The sequence below is a fragment of the Gekko japonicus genome, unplaced genomic scaffold (assembly GCF_001447785.1).
Source record: "Gekko japonicus isolate JY-2015 unplaced genomic scaffold, Gekko_japonicus_V1.1 scaffold862, whole genome shotgun sequence".
In the NCBI taxonomy this organism is placed as follows: Eukaryota; Metazoa; Chordata; class Lepidosauria; order Squamata; family Gekkonidae; genus Gekko; species Gekko japonicus.
This window is the reverse complement of record NW_015173699.1, coordinates 667,938-690,001: the sequence shown is the minus strand read 5'-3', so window position 1 is coordinate 690,001 and position 22,064 is coordinate 667,938. Positions and strand designations below refer to the sequence as shown.

Sequence of the window (22,064 nt, the reverse complement as noted above, 5' to 3'; positions counted from 1 at the left end):
TGTATTTCTTTCTCTCTTCTACTATATTTTACAGAACTCTGCTTCTGTCTTAAAGCTCACAACACTAAATCACCTGAGGTGTCTGTCTCCTCAGACTGCCATTGCTGAATTTTCCTTTCAGACTTTTTATTTTTACTAAATATGCTCTCTATAATGTGTTCTCTTCCTCAGGATGTTTGTATCCCACCGCCATGCACCACATGTGACGACCTCTTATCTGGGGAGGTCTAGTTTTCACTTTAAAATGTTTTTATGTTTTTACTTTTAGGGTATTCTGCTGCCACCAGGGAAATTTAGGTTTTTCCCAAACCTTTCCTTTGCTTCAGGGGTTGGTATTGTAGCATGGGTCTAGGCCTTTGGAGGAACTATCCTTTAAAAGTTCTTATGTTTTTACTCTATAGGGTATTTTCGCCGCCACCAGGGAAATTTAAGACTTTCCCAGCCTCTTACTATAATATATTTCTTCTTCTGGTTTGGTAATGTGGCCAGGGTCTAGGCATTCATGAAGGACTATGTGTTATTTCCTGAGGAATTTCGTTCAGAACTGTTATCTTAAATAAAAGTAGATTTATTTGCTGTTTCACACACTTTTCTCTTCACTGACAGGGCTCTGGGCATGTCACTATGTAACAATAGTTTCCTTTAGCCATATATGGTCACTGTTTCTTTATGCTTTAACTTTTCTTAACACACACCAGACTTCTCTCTTATGTTTCACACAGGAACCGTCTCACACAGAGACCTCAGGACAAAACTAATATATTAACTGCTTTTGTACAGCACTCTCTGCTGTCTGACTGTTTTACTCCGAACTAAGCAACCTACACAGGGAAGCCTCTTCTTATCTGTTTAACTGAACTGTCTAACTGTATCTCCACTCTGTAACTCAGAACTCTCTAACTGTCATCCTTGAATGTAACTCTTGACTGACATATACGTTCATCCACACAGCATTCATTCCAAAACCCCTCCCCCTCTCTGTCACTCACCAATCACACAACTTGCCTATTTCAGCATTCTAGATTGTCCCACACAGCCATGCCAACAAACTTTTAAAGACACACACACAATAAAACCTGGAATCGTTACACATGCCTACCATTTTTCTTCTCACCTTGACACAGAGAGTACTCCACCTTTCTGTGTTATACTTCTGAGGATGCCAGTCACAGCAAATGGTGAAACGTCAGGTCCTACAATGCCAAGACCACGGCCATACAACCCGGAAAATCTACAACAGCTAAAGGCATCTATGAAATCTTGAGCTTCACCTGATAAGGCAGCCTCAGCACGCATGCCGAAGTCTCCGTGGACAATCATCCTTGGAGTCAACCAACACCAAATTCAAGCCCCACATTTGCCCCGTAATAGAAACAACTCTTGGGGGAGAACATATTTTGGGCTGGAAATCTGCCCCACTTGTTGCCAAAGCCTCTCCCTTTTCCTGTGCCCGTTCTGCTTTGCCTTATAACAGAGAAAGAAATCCCCACTGTGCACATTTGTAGCGGCTCCATGGAGATACACATCCTTTAAAAGCTACCTGTAGTCAGGCAGGCAAAAAGTCTGTAGTCTGTAGTCAGGCAGGCAAAAAGGAAATATGAGGAGCATATAGCAAAAAATGTAAAGACCAACAATAAAACTTCCTTCAAATACATTAGAAGCAGGAAACCAGCCAGGGAGGCAGTGGGGCCCTTGGATGACCAAGGGGTAAAAGGAGTACTGAAGGATGATAGGGAAATGGCTGAGAAGCTAAATGCATTTTTTGCCTCCGTCTTCACTGTGGAAGATGAGAGGTGCTTGCCCACTCCAGAGCCGCTGAGTTCGGGAGGGGTGTTGAAAGACCTGAGTCAGATTGAGGTGACGAGAGAGGAGGTCCTAAAACTGATAAACAACTTAAAAACTGATAAATCACCAGGCCCAGATGGCATACATCCAAGAGTTCTGAAAGAACTCAATTGTGAACTTGTGGATCTCCTGACAAAAATATGTAATCTCTCCTTAAAATCAGCCTCCATTCCTGAGGACTGGAAGGTAGCTAATGTCACTCCCATCTTTAAAAAGGGTTCCAGAGGAGATCCGGGAAATTACAGGCCAGTCAGTCTGACGTCGATACCGGGTAAATTGGTGGAAACCATTATTAAGGAAAGAATTAGTAGGCACATAGATGAACAAAACCTATTGAGGCAGACTCAACATGGGTTCTGTAAGGGAAGATCTTGTCTCACTAACCTGTTAATGTTCTTTGAGGGGGTGAACAAACATGTGGACAAGGGGGATCCAATAGATATTGTTTACCTTGACTTCCAGAAAGCTTTTGATAAAGTTCCTCATCAAAGGCTCCTAAGCAAGCTCAAAAATCATGGGATAAAAGGACAAGTCCTTTTATGGATCAAAAACTGGCTAATTAATAGAAAACAGAGAGTGAGTATAAATGGGCAGTTCTCCCAGTGGAGGGGTGTAAGCAGTGGGGTACCACAGGGATCAGTACTTGGTCCACTGCTTTTTAACTTGTTCATTAATGATTTGGAGTTGGGAGTAAGCAGTGAAGTGGCTAAATTTGCGGATGATACGAAGTTGTTCAGGGTGGTGAAAACCAGTGAGGATTGTGAGGCACTCCAAAGGGATCTGTCAAAGTTGGGCGAGTGGGCGTCAACATGGCAAATGGGGTTCAATGTGGCCAAGTGCAAGGTGATGCACATTGGAGCCAAAAATCCTAACTATAAATACACGTTGATGGGGTCTGAACTGGCAGAGACAGATCAAGAGAGAGATCTTGGAGTTGTAGTAGATAACTCACTGAAAATGTCGAGACAGTGTGTGACTGCAATAAAGAAGGCCAATGCTATGCTGGGGATTATTAGGAAGGGTATTGTAAACAGATCAGCCAATATCATAATGCCGCTATATAAATCAATGGTGCGACCTCATCTGGAATACTGTGTGCAATTCTGGTCACCACACCTTAAAAAGGATATTATAGCTTTGGAAAAAGTGCAGAAAAGAGCAACTCGAATGATAAAAGGGTTGGAACACTTTCCCTATGAGGAACGGTTAAGGCGCTTAGGGCTCTTTAGCTTGGAGAAACGACGACTGAGGGGTGACATGATTGAGGTTTATAAGATTATGCATGGGAAAGAGCAGGTAGAGAAAGAGGTACTTTTCTCCCTTTCTCACAATACAAGAACCCGTGGGCACTCCATGAAATTGCTGAGCGGTCGGGTTAGAACGGATAAAAGGAAGTACTTCTTCACCCAAAGAGTGATTAACACTTGGAATTCACTGCCACAGGAAGTGGTGGCAGCTACAAGCATGGACGGCTTCAAAAGGGAATTAGATAAGCATATGGAGCAGAGGTCCATCAGTGGCTATTAGCCACAAGGTATAGATAGGGACTCTGGGGCAAGTGATGCTCTGTCATCTTGGTGCTTGGGGGGGTCAACAGTGGGATGGCTTCTAATGTCCTGGCCCCACTTGTGGACCTCCTGATGGCACTGGTATTTCTGGCCACTGTGTGATACAGAGTGTTGGACTGGATGGGCCTTTGGCCTGATCCAACATTGGCATCTCTTATGTTCTTATGTACCCCCCTCGCATCCAAATATATGGTTTAACAGTAGAGTGCCCTGCTTCCCGCCACCTAGGTATCCTTTGCCATACCACATACTGAAACCCAGAACTGACAGCTATCTCCCACACGACTCACACTTTTCTTGTACCACAGAACTGGGTACACATCATTGTACATTCACACAGGTAGTTATGATTTGCTTGGGTTCTGTGTGTATAAAAAAAGCATGTTCAGATGCAATACTTCAGAAGACACAGCGAGTCTAAAATCAAATGTTCAGCTTTACTGACTACATGGGATAGGTAAAATGACAGAAACTTTGCAATTCATGACTAAACCATTCACCTTATCAGCAGCAGAAATACCCAGTTGGAACCAGCCCAGCAAATACAAGCTTGATGAAAGATGTTGTGTGAAATGTAACCAAGGAAGAGGGATGGGACAAAGGGAGGCTGGTAGGAAGTCTGGAGAGACCGAGTCACCTAAAGGATAGAAAAGGAGAAACAGAGACGGGACAGAGCTTTTTTGGGGGGGGGGGGGGTCACCTTTAAGAATGGAGAAAAGAACAGAAAACAAGCTGTAAAAATTAGACCCTTAGCCGGGGTGACTGGGAAAAATAGAAAGCAACAGGGGAAACAGAAGCTTTTGAGCAAAGTAATGCCAAAAACTTGGAAGGACCAGGGATCAATTGGCAGGAAGGAGAAAGGAAGAGAGGAAATGAGTGGCTGAGAGCACCTGGGGAGCTTAAGGCGGGGGAAGACAGAATGGGAAGAAAGCTAAGGAAAAAAGGGATCTTAGAGGGGGTAAATGCTTTGCTGGTCCCACTGCATAAGCAGTGTCTTTGGCTCAGGTCCTGTGGCAAGGTCCTGGAAACAGTCCTTGCAGAGAAAGTGACTTAGGGGTTGTGGATCTCCCTTTTAAACCTAAATTTCACAGGTTTTGTTCAAACTACATACCTGATTATATTTCAAGGTGCCACTTCATGCAATCGCATCCTCAATCTTAACCAGCATGAGCGGAGTCTTGCTTAAACAAGATAATTGCCCCACCTCCCTTCTCTGCCGCTGCCGCCGCCACCCCCTTGTACTCCAGTGGCATGGGGGGGGAATCTGAGGAACTAGCAAAAATTGGACTATACCTCCACAGATGTCATTCTGTCAGAGGAACTGCTCGTGGACCAACAGTACTACAGGCTCCAAAACACAGGTGCTTATTTCTAGCACTTAAGTTCTTGCTGTACATTTGGTATTGGCTTGTGTAGAGCATTTAAGCACTTGCTTTACTTTTATATCAGCTAATGTTAAAATCCAGTGAGCAGCTCTACGGTGAACATGGAAAGCAACTGAGAAGGCTGTTTCAGGGGAAAGAAGGATTATCTTCACACACACCAAGTTAGGGAACAAATGTCTTTGACCGATCAGGACACAGTCAGCAACATCAGAGAGCCTTTATGGTAGCACCTATTTCTTCTGTTTTCATCCACAAAGGAAGCAGCTCAGTCAACACAAAGTTTTCTGCAGCACTGAACACTAAATCACTGGAAGAGAACTAACAAAACTCAGAAATCACAGTTTATATTATACCAGAATTATGCTCCAATAACAAAATACATAATAAAATTTGAGGCAGGAAAATTTAAGTCCATTACTTTTTCAGATGTAGGTAATTCCATGACAGCCAAACCATTCTGAAGAGCAGAGGTCCACAAATGCCAAGTGTCCTTAATACATGCTGATGACTTCCACAATACTCCTTGTTAAAAGTCCAAGGAAGTTCCTCTTTCTCCAGGATTCTGATTCCTGCACAGACAGGATCATCCTCAAGCTATCATCATCACAGTTAACATTAACTTGACTCCTCCACACAGTTGTCTGCTGCCAAGAGTAAAACCCAGTTATTCTTTTGAAACAAAACCATTAATTTTGAAAAAGCCAAGCAAAATGAAATTGCTTGCTGCTCTGTTGCAGCAACCATTATGAAAACAGCAACAGTAGCATAATAGCTTTTGAACAAACTGAAAATCACAATACAGTATCACAGTCCTCCTTCTCAGGTCACACAGAAAAAGAGGGAGCTAAGAAAAGAGAGGCACAGATATCAGTGGTAAAGAACATGACAACACCCTGTCTGCATATTTTTAAAAATGTCAAATTATAGCTTATTTTTTTAAAGAAGAGCGGCCATTGCCTTTTTGTCCTAAAAAAGCTTTGTTACAACATGAATCTTTTGCAACTTAACTCAGCAGAGAAACTCCCACCACTTTAAGACCGTCACAAATCGTGAACACTACCTTCCTTGCCAGCAATAATCTTTTCTCTCCTTCCTCTCTTCCTTTTTTTGTTCACCATACAGCATGATGGAAAGCTCCATGGCACTTGAGAGCAAGACACCTTTGTGACATATAAGTTTATCCTAAAGCAGTCCCTACTCCTGCTGCTTACTCGGATTTTTTTCTCCTGGACAAATTATTGTCATTGCTGCAAGAGAGGCACTATCAACATAAGATGGGACTGACTCACACTATGATAATCTAAATATATAGCTTTTTTGAGGGGAAGCCCAAAAACTAAGCACTAATCTTGATTATTCTAGTACCTGTAGAGAGAAAAGTGGGCAAGCTTACAATGGAACTACAAGCAAAAACACGAAGCAAAGGCAAAACCAACCCCAAAAGAGCTATAGGCTGTTGTATAGCAAAATGTCAATGTTCCAATACAATGAATATGCTAAAGAGTGACTCCTGAAGTCATATTTCTCCAAAATACCTCTCACAATAACATCACAATTCTGCTAGTGTGTGACAGAAACAGAACTGTAACCTACAAACTGCTCACTGGAAGAGAGCCACAGCCTACCATAGCCCCAACTAAAAAAAGCCACAACCTACCAAAGCCCCAACAAAAAAAAAAAAAAAAAGGAAAAAGGTTGGGAGGGAGGAAAAAAGGAGCATCCACACAAATAAAAATACAATTCTTCATTGTATCCTTGACCAGTTTTTCTTCATATATTTCTATATAAAATTTAACACATGAAAAAATACTTGCCACTGTTCTTGCAAGGTAGAATTCGATGGACAGGCAACAAAACAAAGCTATCCTTCCATACAGTGACACAGATATTTTCAGTATTTCTTTCCCACCCACTGCAAACTCCACAAAACCCAACACACCAATGTGCATACAGGACTAGGATGTAAAGAAACAGTCTGGAAAAACTATCCTCCATCAAGGAATATAATTTCAGAATTATTTATGGTCCAGATAGGTATTCAAGAGTTTCTTCAGCTCAGCTATAAAAATATCACCTCCTGCCCTAGACAGTGTGCCCTCTTGCGTGAACAGCTGTTTATTTTCACTAGTAATGGATGGATGTGAAAAATAGTGCAAGCCATTTTCATTACAAAATTCTTCCATTTTGCAGTTGACATTATTACGTTCAGATTCCATAACTTGTGACTTCTCAGATGGCTTCCAAGTGTCTTTTGGTAACAGTGAAGACCAAATTATTACAACATCTTGAAATGCTTTTTTAAGGATAACTAAATCATTTTGCATCCTGGTAATAAGTGAATGGCTACTGTCGACCAACAAATCATTTTCCCCAAGGTGTATTACTATAATAGATGGGAAACGGTACTGATGATATAACTGATGCAGTTTGGGTAATAGATCATCCCACATCATTGTAGGGATACCTCGCCAAGTCACATATGCAACAGAATCCGAGAAGCCCAATTGCTTTGTTGCCTGGCTGGATTGCGACCTCCTCTCTGATAACGAAATCACATGATCGCCACATATCCAGATGTCCTTTCTGGTACAGCTCGAACTTCCAGTACCTAAAAGTAAAATGCCACATTATATTAACTACTTCAGTTTGCACTCCATGGAAGTTTAATAATGCTCCACGGAAATAGCTGAACTCGTAAATGATCAGAAATAGTGGAAGCAACCCAGCATGCCCATCACTGGACCAGTCCAGAAGTTCAGTGAGATCAAAATATGGAAGCCTTGAACAGCGTTTGACATACATAAATGCTTGAGAAAGAAGGGGAAACAAAGCAAGAGATGTTCAGGTGTGGTTTGCAGTTGCCTGCCTCCACAAAGCAACCCCGGATTTCCTTGGTTGTCTCACACCCAAGTACTAACCGGGGCCAATCCTGCTTAGCTTCTGAGATGGGGCTAAGCCTGGGCCATCCAGGCCAGGGCCCCCTTAATTAACTATTGCTAAAAAAATAAACAAATTATTTCTCAGAGCCCAGCAAAAGTCACCGCTGACAGGAGGATTTCTCACACTCAGTGCTACCTCAAATGCCTCCCTCCCCCAAATGCTGTTCCTGAGAGAGAGAGGCTGCCAGGTACAACATGGGGGCTGGCGGTCTTGCAGTGAGGGGAGAATCACTAAAAACCTACTACTGAGCCAGGGGCAGGAAAGTAGTTCACTGTGCACATTACTGACAGCCACAGAATAGTCCTCCTTCTCTGTATCATGTATGTGCACCCATGAAAGAGGAAAAAACTCTCTGCCCCAGGAGGACAGTCCGCAAGTCCCTCCTGCAAAGTGGCTACCTCCTTCTCAGCCTTTCCTATATGTGAAGCTGCGTCAGCTAGGGATGGTTCAGAGAGGGGGCTGCCACCTAAGGAAGTCTCTCAAAGCTGGGATACCCTTTTCAACAGCTGATCTGAAACACATGAAAAGGTAGACAGAACAAGGAAACTGGGAATGGAAACACAGAACCTATAGGATAAAAGCAGTTTTTAAAAAACTTACAAGGATTAGCTGGTCCTTATAACTTCCTTGCCAAGCAGGCTGAGCATTCTGAAGTACCCAGTTGATAGCTGGTAAAGGCCCCCTGCTTTTGTTTTAAGGGAAGGGACAGGTTTGTCTTTGACCAATGAGAGGGGCAGAAGGACATGCTCTCTCCCAAAAGTCTAGCCACTGGTTCACACAGTGGGCAATACCGCCCTCTCAGGGGTGCTGGAACTATCCAGGTGGGCTGGAATTATCCAGGTGCAGATCCACAAACTGCATCTTTTTGTCTACTTCTTGAATGTAGATGTCCAGGGGGGCGCAGAGTAATTTTCTTTCTGAAAAGGGGGCAGTAGGCCAAATAAGTTTGGGAACCTTTGCTAGACTAATGAACTGTTTCCCCAGAATAAGGAAGGGTTTTTTCCTCAACACCTTTGGGGTTGTGTGTATAGCGAGTACCAAGTACACAAGGGGTAGGTGGCTTGCAAACATCTACTAACACACAGTGCATACTAGAGAGAGGGAGGTTTCCCTGCAGTAGGCCATTAAGTGTGGATGTCTTCCCTGGAGGTGTGTTTGACAGTCTACTGGACTGCCATTTAAGTGTCAAATCCCTGAAACTGAAATATATGCAGTATTTAGCTAAACCTATTTTGCTACTTTAACAACATAAAATGCATCATTTTGAATACAGTTAGCATATAACTGACTTACAGCTGAACACCACATAGATATTTGCCCACATATTAAAAGTTTTTAAGCCTACTGAAGGGCTAGTCCCAGATAGTATACTGCATAGCAACATAGAGAATGTTCTGCTGATCTGCAAAATAGGATTCAAACACATAATGGTTGCTGGTAATCACTTCTGATGAAGTTTTCCATCACAACGAAGTTGAAGCCGGACTCTTCATAATTTGTTGATACTGTTGGACTGTAAACTGTTGGACTGTAAACTGTTGACACTGTGAACTGTTGGTTTGTAATATTGTATGTCTTATAAATGTATGTCCATTTGCACACTTGATGTGTTTACTATTCTAATACATATTTTTGCATATGACAGCGACTTTCCCAGTTTGTGTTTTTTGATCTGCACTCTGTGCTATCACATTTCATATATATATATTCATTCCACCACAGGAATTCTTTCAGTGCCAAAAAAAGATACGGGGGGAGTGTTTTTTCCCCACAAATTTTCTGGGCCTTCAAATCTCTGTTTCTACTGCTGGATCTCAAAAATTGAGGAGGAACACTTATTTATTTAATTTGATTTGTATATTGCCCTTCCTGCCGAGGCAAGCTCACTTTCAAATCCACCAATCACAAACCATAAGGCAGGGTTCAACAAATCCCAGTTACCACATAACCAAAGCATCTAGAAACTTCATTGTGGCACCTAGTATGTTCAGCAATTATTTTACTGTAGTGTTTTGGTGATCCTCATTAGAAGTATGAAACTTATTAATCATTTCACATCAGAATCAGATTTATGGTATAAAAATGAATATGCATGAAGTTCTTGCCCACTGCTTCCTTGTATGTTAATTTACCCCATTCAGTGGCAACCGATGAATTCATTTCTCAGCCTGTTCCTTTTTATACTAGCTCCAAAACACAATTAAATGGAATTTTAAAAAATAACAAAGTACTGAGGTTAGAATCAAAGGTTAGCCTTTTGTTGGGATCAAGACAACCAGGTCTACCCCATATTTATTTATATTTTATGCAACTTTAGTCATGGCTTTGAAAATTTTACAAAAAACCATGAAGAGTTTAGGATTATGCTTAAATTACAAAATATGACCATTAAAAAACAAGCCCCTGAAAACAACTCTAGCTCCAAAATTTTTGGACTGGCTCTAACTTCTAAAGAAAAATTGCCAAGGTCTGCCATAAGAGTCTTTAAAAAGTTAAAAACCAATACCAAGAACTTTGTCTGCAAGCAAGAAGGAAGTTAAGAAGAGCAGTAGTATTTCCTGTCACCAGTGTGGGGGAAACTCACCTCACACTTAACTTTGTTACAGTCATATTTTGGCAGATCACAGTCAGATTGCAATCTAGATTTTCTTCCTTTCCTGTTGACCATCCTTCAGGTCGTTCCCTGGCAGATTGGGGATTCAAGCCTGGGTCTCCCAGATCCTAATTTGACACTAGTCACCATATCCTGCTGATTCTTGTACCGCAGAGTGTTATTCCACTCACTTCATGATACTACAAAACTCATCCTGCACAAATGTTTTCCTGTGTTAATGGCTCCTCACTCCAGGTTGACAGAAAAATCTTTAAAGCAAAAAAAGCAAAGGAGATATAAAAGCAACCCCCATACAATTTCTGCTACCATTACAGTGTTTCCTAGCAACCCCTGTAAGTAACACTGTATTATGGGGAAAAGGCATCTCTGCAAATATTTTAAAATATATAAACACAAAACACAACCATCTCCTTGAGACTGAACCCTGAGCATAGTGGATCTTGCAATCCACAGCTTACCCTTCACTAGTGGTGTGACAGCCACATCAGATTTACCCTCCTCGTTCACCTTTCTTTTCTTCTTTCTTTCCTCTTTTCCTTCCTCCTTTTCTCCCAAAAGTGGAATCGAACTTGGGGTTCCTTGGCCCACCTTTCCATCGCAACTCTGCACCTCCAAGTCTGGCATGGCTTCCACAGCCGCCATTGCTGTTGGACCGAGCAAGCCGAGTCTACCAGCTGCTACAACTGCCTCCAAGGCTTTCAAAATGGATGGCTTGTTGGAGTCGTCATTCGAAACAGGCATCTTTTTTGCTGGAGCTCCACAAATAATGAGGTTTGTGTTCGTATTTTTCTTCTTCGGCATTGCTGGAAAAGAATTATTTTTACCACAGGTATGAGGAAAAACCCCACCTATACAACTGCAGCCACCGAAACGCACTCAAAATGACCTGGAGACTGAGCTCTGGAGTCTTTACTTTTCAGGTGACTGCTTTACTGCCCGTCCTGGAGCGCCCGGGAGCCCAAGATTAGAGCCGCTATAACGGCCTTTAACGTAGAAGGGCACTGTGACGACCTCTGCTCTGGGGAGGTCTAGTTTTACATTAAAATGTTCTTTATGTTTTGCTCTCAGGGTAATCTGGCTGCCACCAGGGAAATTTAGGCTTTCCCACCTCTTACTATAATATATTTCTATCACTGGGTTTTGGTATTTGTAAGTACTTAGGTCAACTGTATCACACTCTTTGTAACTTTGACTCTTTTTACTTCAACTTTTCATAACACAAGAAGGTCTCTCCTTCAGACCTCAGAATGAACTGCTCATCAACTGTCTTATTCAGCGCTAAGACATAGAACTTAACAACCCACACAGGGAAGCTTCTTCTTTTAACTGTTTCAACACAGAACTTCTGCTTCTCTCTCAGAAGTCAGAACTTAAAATCCTATCAACTGCTTTCACACAGCACTCTCTTCTGACTGACTAACTGTTTTACTGTTAAACCTTAACTGTCATTTCTCCAACAGTCACTCCTGATAGACATTCAAATCATTCACACCGCATCCATTCCAAACCCCCCCCTCTCTGTCACTCACCAATCATACCACTTGCCTGCTTCCAGCACTCTAGAATATCACAGCCATGCAAACTAAACTTTTAAAGACGCACACACAAACATGAAATCGTTACAGGCACCCTTCCAAGTCACACGCAACGGTCCCTCTGCTGCTAGGCAGAGGGCGAAACACCGCCCGCCCCCTTCCCCAGCTCCGACGTTTCTCCGGAGAGACTTGCTGCTGCAGCGGCTCTTACTCTGGGGGAAAGTGACTTCACGCGGTCTTCTTGAACTCCGGGACGTGTACCCCCTGCCGATCTCCCGCCAGCTGTTCTGAACTACTGGCCCACTCCGCAGTGGCCGGCCATCCCAATCGCCTCGCGCCCAGGTGTCGAGGAAAACACCAGAGAAACGATGAGCCGTCGCCCTTGAAATGTGTCTCACCGCGAATCTTCCGCTTCAAAGCGTAAGTGCCGCCAGCCAAACTTCAGGGAGGAAAAGAACCACCACCTTACTCCAAACCTAAACAGCCACCGTAGCAAACATATACCCTTCCGGGTCATATAGAGGAATACGCATGCGTAACAAAGAATAAGGTTCGTCTCATACGGCTCTCACATTATCCGGGCACTTCGAGGAATCATTGCAAGCACATGCGCAATAAAAACGCAGCGCTTTCTCTCGTCGGTGGACGTGCAGGAATGCTTTTAAAAACGTTGCTTAAAACTTTTATTCAAAAAGTATTCCAAAACTGCATTTGGAAAGGTAGATTTAAATGCAGTTCTTTGTTTTGGGGACAAGGAAAACAGTCTACACAGCCAAGATGCTGTAAAATTCACCTCCATGCTTGAAAGGAGATGGATGGGGTCTAAGGATACGATTCTCACAAATTAGGGCACATCAATCTCCAGTTCTAACATATTACCTATGTTGTGTGTCCCCCCCCCCAGTTGAACCGAAACAGAAGATAACGAGGAACTAAGTTGTCATTCTTTTAATCTGTTAAAAAAATGTGTCCTCACTATTTTGCATGCTAATTTAACAAACCATTCCTATATGATATGTAATTCTGACGAACTGTGCATGCACACAAAAGCTCACACCTTGAATAAAACCTTGTTAGTCTTAAACGTGTCATTGGACTTTTAACCTTGTTTTTAAAACCCAGTTAGAAAACAGTGCATGCACAATAAGATGTGTGTTTATTGGGGGGCAGTTTTTCCTTGAATGGGTGCTTGCTTAGTGGGAGTTGGAGTAAATAAAATAAGCACTTTGTGTGCCATGTTTTCCTCGTGTTTCACCCTTAACACATTAGATAGAAGAAGACTGCACAAAAATAGCCTAAGCAGGAGGTGCTGGACTGCAATCCTGGCTCAAATACTCTGTAGCAGGAGATGGTAGAATGGACCACACATTTTCAGGTTGCAGGAAGGGGGTGGATTTCAAGCCCTTGTTAGCCGCCCTGAGCCCATTGGGGAGGGCAGGGTATAAATGCGAAAAATAAATAAATAAAACTAACACTGCAGGTCTACAGCATATCTTTGGTTGCTCTGCTGGGTTTGTACTTGCAGGGAGTTTGGAGCTTGGGGGAAGTATCTAAAGCTGTGCCCCTCTATGATTCCCTGCCTGCTGTCTGAAGAGGAGCAGTTCATTCTGCTGCCTGTTTCGTTCGTGAGAGAGTCGGCCAGTCAGTGTCAAATAGAGAGGAACGCCGCCTGCTCCCCACAGAGATCATCAAGAAGGCTACGGTGCTATGAGGAATGATAAGGAGCACTGAAAAATATTAATGTTCATCATGTGGAACTGAAACTGTAGCACCTAAGAGCATGCTTTAAGTATCTGAGAGGTCCCAGGTTCAAATTTGCCCTACCCCCATCTGCAATAGGAGAATAATAATACTGACCTACCTTGTAGGACTGTTGTGAAGGTTATGTATGTGAAGTATTTGGAAGTGAGGGAGTGCCTGTCTTGGGAGAGACTAGCTCTGTTTAACAGTATGCCTTTTAAAATGGACTTTTTGTTTAAAAATATTTTCTGGCATACACCTTCAGTCACAGTAAACATCCTTATGCTGTGGCAGCAGCTGCTGCCAAAGCAATTTTTTTTAAAAATCTGCACAGCTAATCAGAGCTAGGGTTGCCAGGTCTGGGTGGAAAGATACCTGGAGACTTTGGGGGTGGAGCCAGGAGAGGGCAGGGTTTGGGGATGGGAGGGGCCTCAGCACAGTACAATGCCATAGAGTCCACCCTTCAAATCAGCCATTTTCTCCTGGGTAGCTGATTTCTGTCAGCTGGAGATCAGTTGTAAAAGCAGGAGATCCCCAGGCCCCACCTGGAGGCTGTCAACCCTAATCAGATCTCCAATGGCCAATCAGCAACCTTGTTGGGCAAAAGCCACACCCACCTTTTAAAACCACTTGGCAAGCAGAAAATAATCATAGAATCACAGAGCTGGAAGAGGCCATCTAGTCCAACTCCCTGCTCAGCGCTGCTTAAAGACTGCCAGTGAGGGGAAGCTCACCACCTCCCTAGGCAGCTGATTCTCTGTTGCACAACTCTTACTGTAAAAAGAGTACACTTTTCCTCCATGCAACTCTGCTTATCTTCGGTGCTTTGGGTCATTTTCACTCCTTTCCTTGACAATCGAGATGAATTGGACCTTGCCCTTGTCCCACAGGATGTACGGGTCGTGATCATGTAGCCACGGGCTGCCCAGCACCAGGGGGAATCGCACTGCCTGGGTGATGACAAACGGTCAGTGTTCCCAATGGCTTCCCATCCCAACCCGTAAAAGCACAGTGTCGTACTTGCAAGGTTCTTTCCTAGCAGACCCATCCATCTGGGTAAAAACAATGGGGTCCAGGAGTTTTACCACCTTGGCTCCCAGCCCCTTAACCAAGGAAGGGTTAAGTCCCATCCACACCCAGAGTCTATCAATCCCCGTACCCGGACATGAGTTCCGACTTCGGGGTTCATTATACTCACAGTTACAAAGAAGAGGGGGGGATAATTGCTCACCGTCTTAGGCACCTCGGGAGTAGGGACCTGCTGCTCTGTGCCGCTCACATCAGGTTCTGCCCTTTTCCTGCCGGCTCATCTTCTTCATCTTGTGAGTAGCTCCTCTGCTTGGACCCTCAGCTTGCAGAGCTCATTGGAACTTAGGCCGAGCCACACTCTTCTGTGCCGGGGTGTCCACCCGCTTTTTCTCTGGCTCCTTCCTGGGCACTGTCGGGGCTCCCCCTCCCGGGAAGGCAGCAGCAAAGTGACCCACTTCTACACATCTCAGGGACAAACTTTGCCTCATGTGCGGGTCCCGCAAGTCCTCTTTGCGTTTAGGGGTCTTGGGTTTGACCGTTGGCGGTCTGACTTTTTCCAGGGTGGCTGCGTTGTCTCAGATCCTCAGGCAATTCTCCGCATCAGCCGCTTCCCACATCCAGGCGTGGAGGGACACCAGTTGAACACTATGCAGGACTTTCTTGCGAATCTCAGGGTGCAGACCCAGCCGGTAATGCTCAGCCATCACGGCAGCCAGCCAGCCCTGGATTTTCGCGGCTTGCTTTTTAAACTCCTCGGTGTATTCACGCACCATCTTTTTACCTTGTTTAAAGGTACACAAGTAGGCACACGTGTGTTCACTGGCATTCGGATCCTCATACTGCGCATGGAGAGCCCACATGAATTCATCCACTTGCTCAAGTTCGGGACCCTCCGAATTATGAAGGCTCACATACCAGTTTGCTGCCCCATCCCGTAATCGCGAGGCGATATAGTCCACGCGACTCTCTTCGGTGGGGAACAGGTGGCCCCAGTTGTTGATGAACTTCTCTGCCCGCACCAGGAAGAATGGCAATTTCTCGGCTGTCCCATTGAAAGTGGCATCCAGTAGCTCAGTCGGCTTGTGTACCTCCGGCACATCCCGGGGTCGAGGCTCCGGTGCTTGGTCTCTGGGGGGATGGGGGGTGGGCAGAGCCAGTTGCTGCCCCGGAACCCCTGGTGCTGCCGGCACTCCCAGAGCGAGTTGCGCCAGCTGCCACCTTTGCTGGTGGCGGATTTTGTGTTGCACCACCTCGGCTACAATCTGTGGGATTTTCATTAGTGATTCCTCCACCTTTTTCATCATGTCACCATGGGACCTTTCCAGTAGTTCCAGTCGGAGGCCCACGAAATCCTTGTCTTCACCCGGCCCACAACGCACTAGCTCTTCCTCCTCTCGGAGCCATGGCCCTTGAGGCTGGTCGTAGCGGCTCCCTCGGTGCGGCCCTGGAGTAAGCATCCACATCTCCTGGGAGATCCCTTCAACTTGTCCCATTGCGGGCCACAGAGGGTAGTAGTCACACGTGGCCTCGTTCCCCCCACTGGCCCCAGTGGGAAGATGTCCGACTCATCACCCACATCCTGGGGTAGGGTGCTCGGTTGGGGGGGGGGGGGGAGGCTGTGGTCGTCAGCACAGTCCCCTCGGTTGTCACCGGGACAGTTTCTTCCTCGCCTTCGCTCATCTCAGTTAAGAGAGATATGGTTCAAGGGGAAGATGATTTCTGACAATCTGTCAGGGTTTGATAGTCAGATCACACCACACAGCGCTACATAAGAAGTATTCTGTTTATTGGTAGTTCATAACTATGACACGTGAATGTCTTTTGTCAGGAATGGCCCAAAGCAGCAAGGCACCCAGAGTTATACTAATTTCAAAACACCCCCCATTACAAGCAGAAGCCAATAAGCATTGTGTACATGCGCGGGAGAAAAGAGAGTGGGCAAAATAGGAACCGTTTGTTCCCAGCAGGTCAGGAGCAGCTGGAACCCCAAGGTCAGCAAAGCATCAGCAGATAACAACTCAGACAGGAGACATCGTTCGTGTACCAGGCTGGGGAGAGGAGGATCTCCCACACACACACACATTCCAGGGAAATGGCAGTGATAACTGACAATACCCAGCCAGTACCTTCCTGCCCTTAATTTAAACCCATTATTTCAAGTCCTATCCTGCCAACAGCTCCCTGCTCTTAAGTGACAGCCCTTCAAATACTTCAAGAGAGCAATCATGTCTCCCCTCAACCTCCTCTTCTCCAGACTAAACATTCCCAAGTCCCTCAGCCTTTCCTCATAGGGCTTGGTCTCCAGGCCCTCGATTATTCTCGTCACTCTTCTCTGCACGCGCTCCATTCTGTCCACATCCTTTTTGAAGTGAGGCCTCCAGAACTGCACACAATACTCCAGTTGCAGCATGACCAATGCAGTGTACAGCAGGACGATAACATCTTGTGATTTGGATGATATGCCTCTGTTGATACAGCCCAAGATTGTATTAGCCTTTTTTGTTACCACGTCATGCTGGCTGCTCATATTTAACTTTTGGTCCACCCTTACCCCAAGATCATGTTCACAAAGACTGCTGCTCAGAAGTGTATCCCCCACCCAGTATGCATGTCCTCATTTTTGTTACTCAGATGTAGAACTCGGCACTTATCCTTGTTAAATTGCATCTTGTTCACATCTGCCCACTTTTCCAGCGTGTTCAGATCTTGTTGAATTCTCTATCTTCTGGTGTGATTGTTGCTCCTCCCAATTTAGTGTCATCTGCAACTTTAATGAGTAGCCCCTCCACTCCCTCATCCAGATCATTTATAAACATAATTGAAAAGTACCACGCCCAGAACCGAACCCAGTGGCACCCCATTGGACACTTCCTTCCATTCAGATGAAATGCCATTGACAACTACTCTCTGAGTGCGGGATCCCTGGTGCATTGGTGGAGAGCTGCTAGACAGTCACTCTTCCGTGTGTTGATGATAATTATCTGAACACATTAACATAATAAAGGAATCACCTGGCTTTTGACAGAGGGGAGGGGGTTGTTGTAGGCAGATTTTTCCCCATCGTAGAGGTATTGCATTATTCCTATTCAGTGTTATTCGTGTTTGTGCAGTGTTAAGTATTTCGTTTCTTTCCTTGTTTTAGGAAGAGAATCACTCGCAGCCCAGCCTGCTTTTTGGAGAGGGGAGAGGAGATCATCGGAGGTGTCTCTACAAATAAGGGTTTCTTTAATCGTTTTTAAAAAAAAGATATTGTGTTATTTCTATGCAGCGTTACTCAAGCTCCTAAAAATAATTTTAAAAGGGTAAGTAGAGAATCCTGAGGGTCATGTGAGAACATTAGAAAGAGGGGGGCTTTAATGTATTAAAAAATGTATATCAGGCGTGGAAGGGAAACCACAGCTAAAAAATGGAGAGAAACCAGATTATTCCGGCCTGTACTAAGTCTCCATTGCAAGGGTGATTTCACACCAAATTCTGTAATATCCTGTGTTAAAAGGAAGGGAAATGATTTCTTTTCTTTGCATTGCATCAGAGGAAGGGAGCTCTGACTCAGGAGAGCTCATGCTGGAGTAAAGGTTGTTAATCTGTAAGGTGCCTTTGGGCTTCTGTTTTGTTTTGCTACAATTGATGAACAGGAAGGGCCAGCCCAAGGGTGTTTGGTACCCCAGGCCACTCTAAAGTTAGCCAGCCTCCTGGTGGGTAAGTAAAACACTAAATCACTGTGTATAATTTTACAGGGTTTTTTTCTCTTTGTATATTATGCTAAATGTGAATTATTAAAGTATTTTTAGAATAGTTCATTAACACAAATACAACTTAAGCATTAACCATGAAGCTCAACAGTACATTCAGAATGATGTCACTTCTGTAGGAATATTTACAGCCAATAATACAGCCAATTAGGCACAAGGTCCTAATCTAATATACTTATTACAAAAACAACTAAAACTAAACCCAGAAAAAACTGTAAAATTATACACGGTGATTTCGTGTTTTATTTAGTCACGTACACCATAGTCGGGTTTGTTGCCAGCCTCCAGGTGGGGCCTGGAGATCTCCCGCTTTTACAACTGATCTCCAGCTGACAGAGATCAGCTCCCCTGGAGAAAATGGCTGCTCTGAAGGGTGGACTCTATGGCACTGTACCATGCTGAGGCCCCCTCCCCTCCCCAAACTCCTCAGTCTCCCGGATCCACCCCTAAAGTCTCCAGGTATGTTCCAACCCAGAGCTGGCAACTAGGGCTGCCAAATCCCCCCGGGGGGCGGATTTCCCCCCGCTTTGGAGGCCCGATTTCCGCCGCGGTGGAATCGGGCCCCGGGGGAAACCCCACCCCGGCATCATCACGTCACATCCGGATGACGACGTGCATGCAGCGCGCGCTTTGCGCGTGCGTGCACACTGACGCCGCCGAACGGAAGCCCCCCGCCGCCAAGTAAAAACTATTTGGCAACCCTACTGGCAACCCTATCTAACTCTGGCACCTTTTAGTAGAGGCTTTTACTTTTATTTAGTTGGGATTTGAAACATACAATGGATGGATAGATAGATAAGATAGATTAGATAGATAGATAGATAGATAGATAGATAGATAGATAGATAGATAGATAGATAGATAGATAGATAGACAGACAGACAGACAGACAGACAGACAGATAGATAGACAGACAGACAGACAGACAGACAGACAGACAGACAGACAGACAGACAGACAGACGGACGGACGGAATGTATTCATTCTAAATCATCAGTTTGTGTATGTATGTTGGAACAGTGAAATTCTGACATTTTCCTGTTCCTCTTTTCCTGCCCCTTCTCTTTTCATTTTACTGGAGTGGGGAAGAACGTTCAGTCCATGGAGTGTGGAGGCCTGGAAGATCCAAGCCCTCTGTCCAATAATAATAATAATAACAACAAGAACAACAAAATAGATCCAAAGATCTGTAAGGCTGCCAACTTTTTTTCCAGGCAGAGTGCCTGTTAGGGTTGCCAAGTGGCACTTACCTTGCTGGCGGGGGACTCCCGTGCGGATCCTGGTGTGTGCGCGTGCGCACTTTGCGCATGCACCTCACAAGGAAGTGACGTCATGACGCCGGGCACGCTGGGGGCAGGGCCACGACCATACAAGGGAAAACCATAGAGTTTTCCCTTGTAAGGCTGTGGCCCCGCCCCCAGCGTGCCCGGCGTCATGACATCACTTCCCTGTGACGTGCACACTGGGGCAGGGTTCCCCCCGGGGCCCGATTCCCCGGCCTCGGGGAACGGGCCTCTGGGGCGGGGGGATTTCCGCCCCCCCGGGGGGACTTGGCAGCCCTTGTGCCTGTGCTTTTAAAAGATGCACTTGTAGGATAGGCTGGGCACTTCAGTCTGTAAATACTCAACAAACTAGACCCTTCAGTGTCATTTTGAATGTTCCAAATGTGCATTTGTTTCAGTGTGGATTGCATAGGGGGAGAACTTCCTGCAGGATCATGTAGGATAGATCTGAGCTACTTACCTACAATTTTGCTGTTCTAAATGGCACACAACACAACACATGTGGAGATACCTCACTTTGCTTCACAGTTGGACTACCTCTCAACATACCTCCCTTCCATATGCCCCATCACTGTAAAAGGTAAAGGTTCCCTTGCTCGAAAGCCAGTCGAATCCGACTCTAGGGTTGCGGTGCTCATCTCCGTTTCAAAGCCGAAGAGCCAGCGCTGTCTGAAGACATTTCCGTGGTCATGTGGCCGGCATGACTAAACACCAAGGTGCACGGAACGCTGTTACCTTCCCACTGAAGTGGTCCCTATTTATCTACTTGCAATTTCTTGCTTTCGAACTGCTAGGTTGGCAGGAGCTGGAACTAGAGATGAGAGCTCACTCCGTCATGCGGCACTCGGGTCTCGAACTGCTGAACTACTGACCTTCCACAGCCAACAGTTCAGCATCTTAACCACTTGAGCCACCGCAGCTCCTGTCTCAGGAAATAGAATGAAAGCAGTTGTTAAGTACAACCATTCCAACCCCAAGCAGGGAAAGGAATCGAGTGAACACAGGACTTTCCTGTGGAAAGAACTTAGAAAGAGGGGGGGGGGAACATCCCTTCGCTTTCCTGATGGAAATGTGCAAGCATCTCCATCAGGCCCAGACTCAGGACACAGGAGCTCTCCTTTAATCCTTGGGAAGTAAAATTTGGAGGGAATGTGCTAATCCCCAAGAGACTACTGCCCAGAGAATAATATCTCCCTTGGGTAATGGTATCCCTGTGGAAGATTGGGAATTTACAGAAAGAATGAAGTTTAGGAGCTTCCATTTTCAAAATAAAAATTACAGTTCCTATCTTATGATTTTCCTGCTGTGATTCCTGCCCATTTAGGTTTGGGAAGGGAAAAGTAATTTCTCATTTTCTTTTGGGGCTGCTGCTTTTGGGGCCCATCACTGTAAAGTAAAGGTAAAGGTTCCCTTGCTCGAAAGCCAGTCGAATCCGACTCTAGGGTTGCGGTGCTCATCTCCGTTTCAAAGCTGAAGAGCCAGCGCTGTCCGAAGACGTTTCCGTGGTCATGTGGCCGGCATGACTAAACACCAAGGCGCACGGAACGCTGTTACCTTCCCACCGAAGTGGTACCTATTTATCTACTTGCAATTTCTTGCTTTCGAACTGCTAGGTTGGCAGGAGCTGGAACTAGAGACAGGAGCTCACCCCGTCTTGCGGTACCCGGGTCTTGAACTGCTGAACTACTGACCTTCCACAGCCTGCAGTTCAGCGTCTTAACCACTTGAGCCACCGCAGTCCCTAATCCCCATGTGATAGTTTAGAGCATGACTGGTGTGCCTGATGGCACAGAAAGATTAGCAGGAGCCAGAGAATCCGTCTTCCCATCCAGGCCCAACACAGCACTACACCAGCCTCCAGTCTTCCCTGATGCCCCCCAAAGACTCCGCTCCCACTGCCTCTTTGAGCTGAGCTGCTATCCTGCAAGGGGGACCAAATAGATGTTGTTTACCTTGACTTCCAGAAAGCTTTTGATAAAGTTCCTCATCAAAGGCTCCTAAGTAAGCGCAATAGTCATGGAATAAAAGGACAAGTCCTCTTGTGGCTGTTTAATAGGAAACAGAGAATGAGTAGAAATAGACAATTTTCTCAGTGGAGGGTGGTAAGCAGTGGGGTACCACAGGGATCAGTACTCGGTTCGATGCTTTTTAACTTGTTTATTAATGACTAGTAAGCAAAGCCCGTCGTGGCGGTAGACGACGGGCCCTAGATAGGAAAAAAGCGCGAGTGGAAGGGAGGAATGGAGAAGAGGAGGTAGAGAGAGAGAGAGACAGAGTTAGAAAGGGGGGAAAGAGAGAAAAGGGGGGGGAGACAGAGTGGGGTTAATGTTAGTAATTTGGAAAGAAAGGAAGGAAGAAACCTAGGAAGGAAGG

At 45.2% G+C, this 22,064-nt stretch overlaps 1 protein-coding gene across 1 annotated transcript; it reads right to left on the bottom strand.

Moving 5' to 3' along the window:
- Nucleotides 1-6,499: 6,499 nt before the first annotated feature.
- Nucleotides 6,500-12,363, bottom strand: LOC107120505. The gene is made up of 3 exons (XM_015423220.1): nt 12,099-12,363; nt 10,811-11,155; nt 6,500-7,406 (listed from the first exon to the last, which is right to left on the bottom strand). The coding sequence occupies exons 2-3, from the start codon at nt 11,151-11,153 to the stop codon at nt 6,814-6,816; spliced, it is 936 nt and encodes a 311-aa protein (XP_015278706.1). The 5' UTR covers nt 11,154-11,155; nt 12,099-12,363; the 3' UTR covers nt 6,500-6,813.
- Nucleotides 12,364-22,064: the final 9,701 nt, after the last annotated feature.

Excerpts from the sequence above, each read along its gene's own strand:
- LOC107120505 (XM_015423220.1), bottom strand. The coding sequence starts at position 11,153 with ATGCCGAAGAAGAAAAATACGAACACAAACCTCATTATTTGTGGAGCT. Across the intron at positions 7,407-10,810 it reads TGTCACACCACTAGTGAAGG|GTACTGGAAGTTCGAGCTGT; the intron begins GTAAGCTGTGGA and ends TTTTACTTTTAG.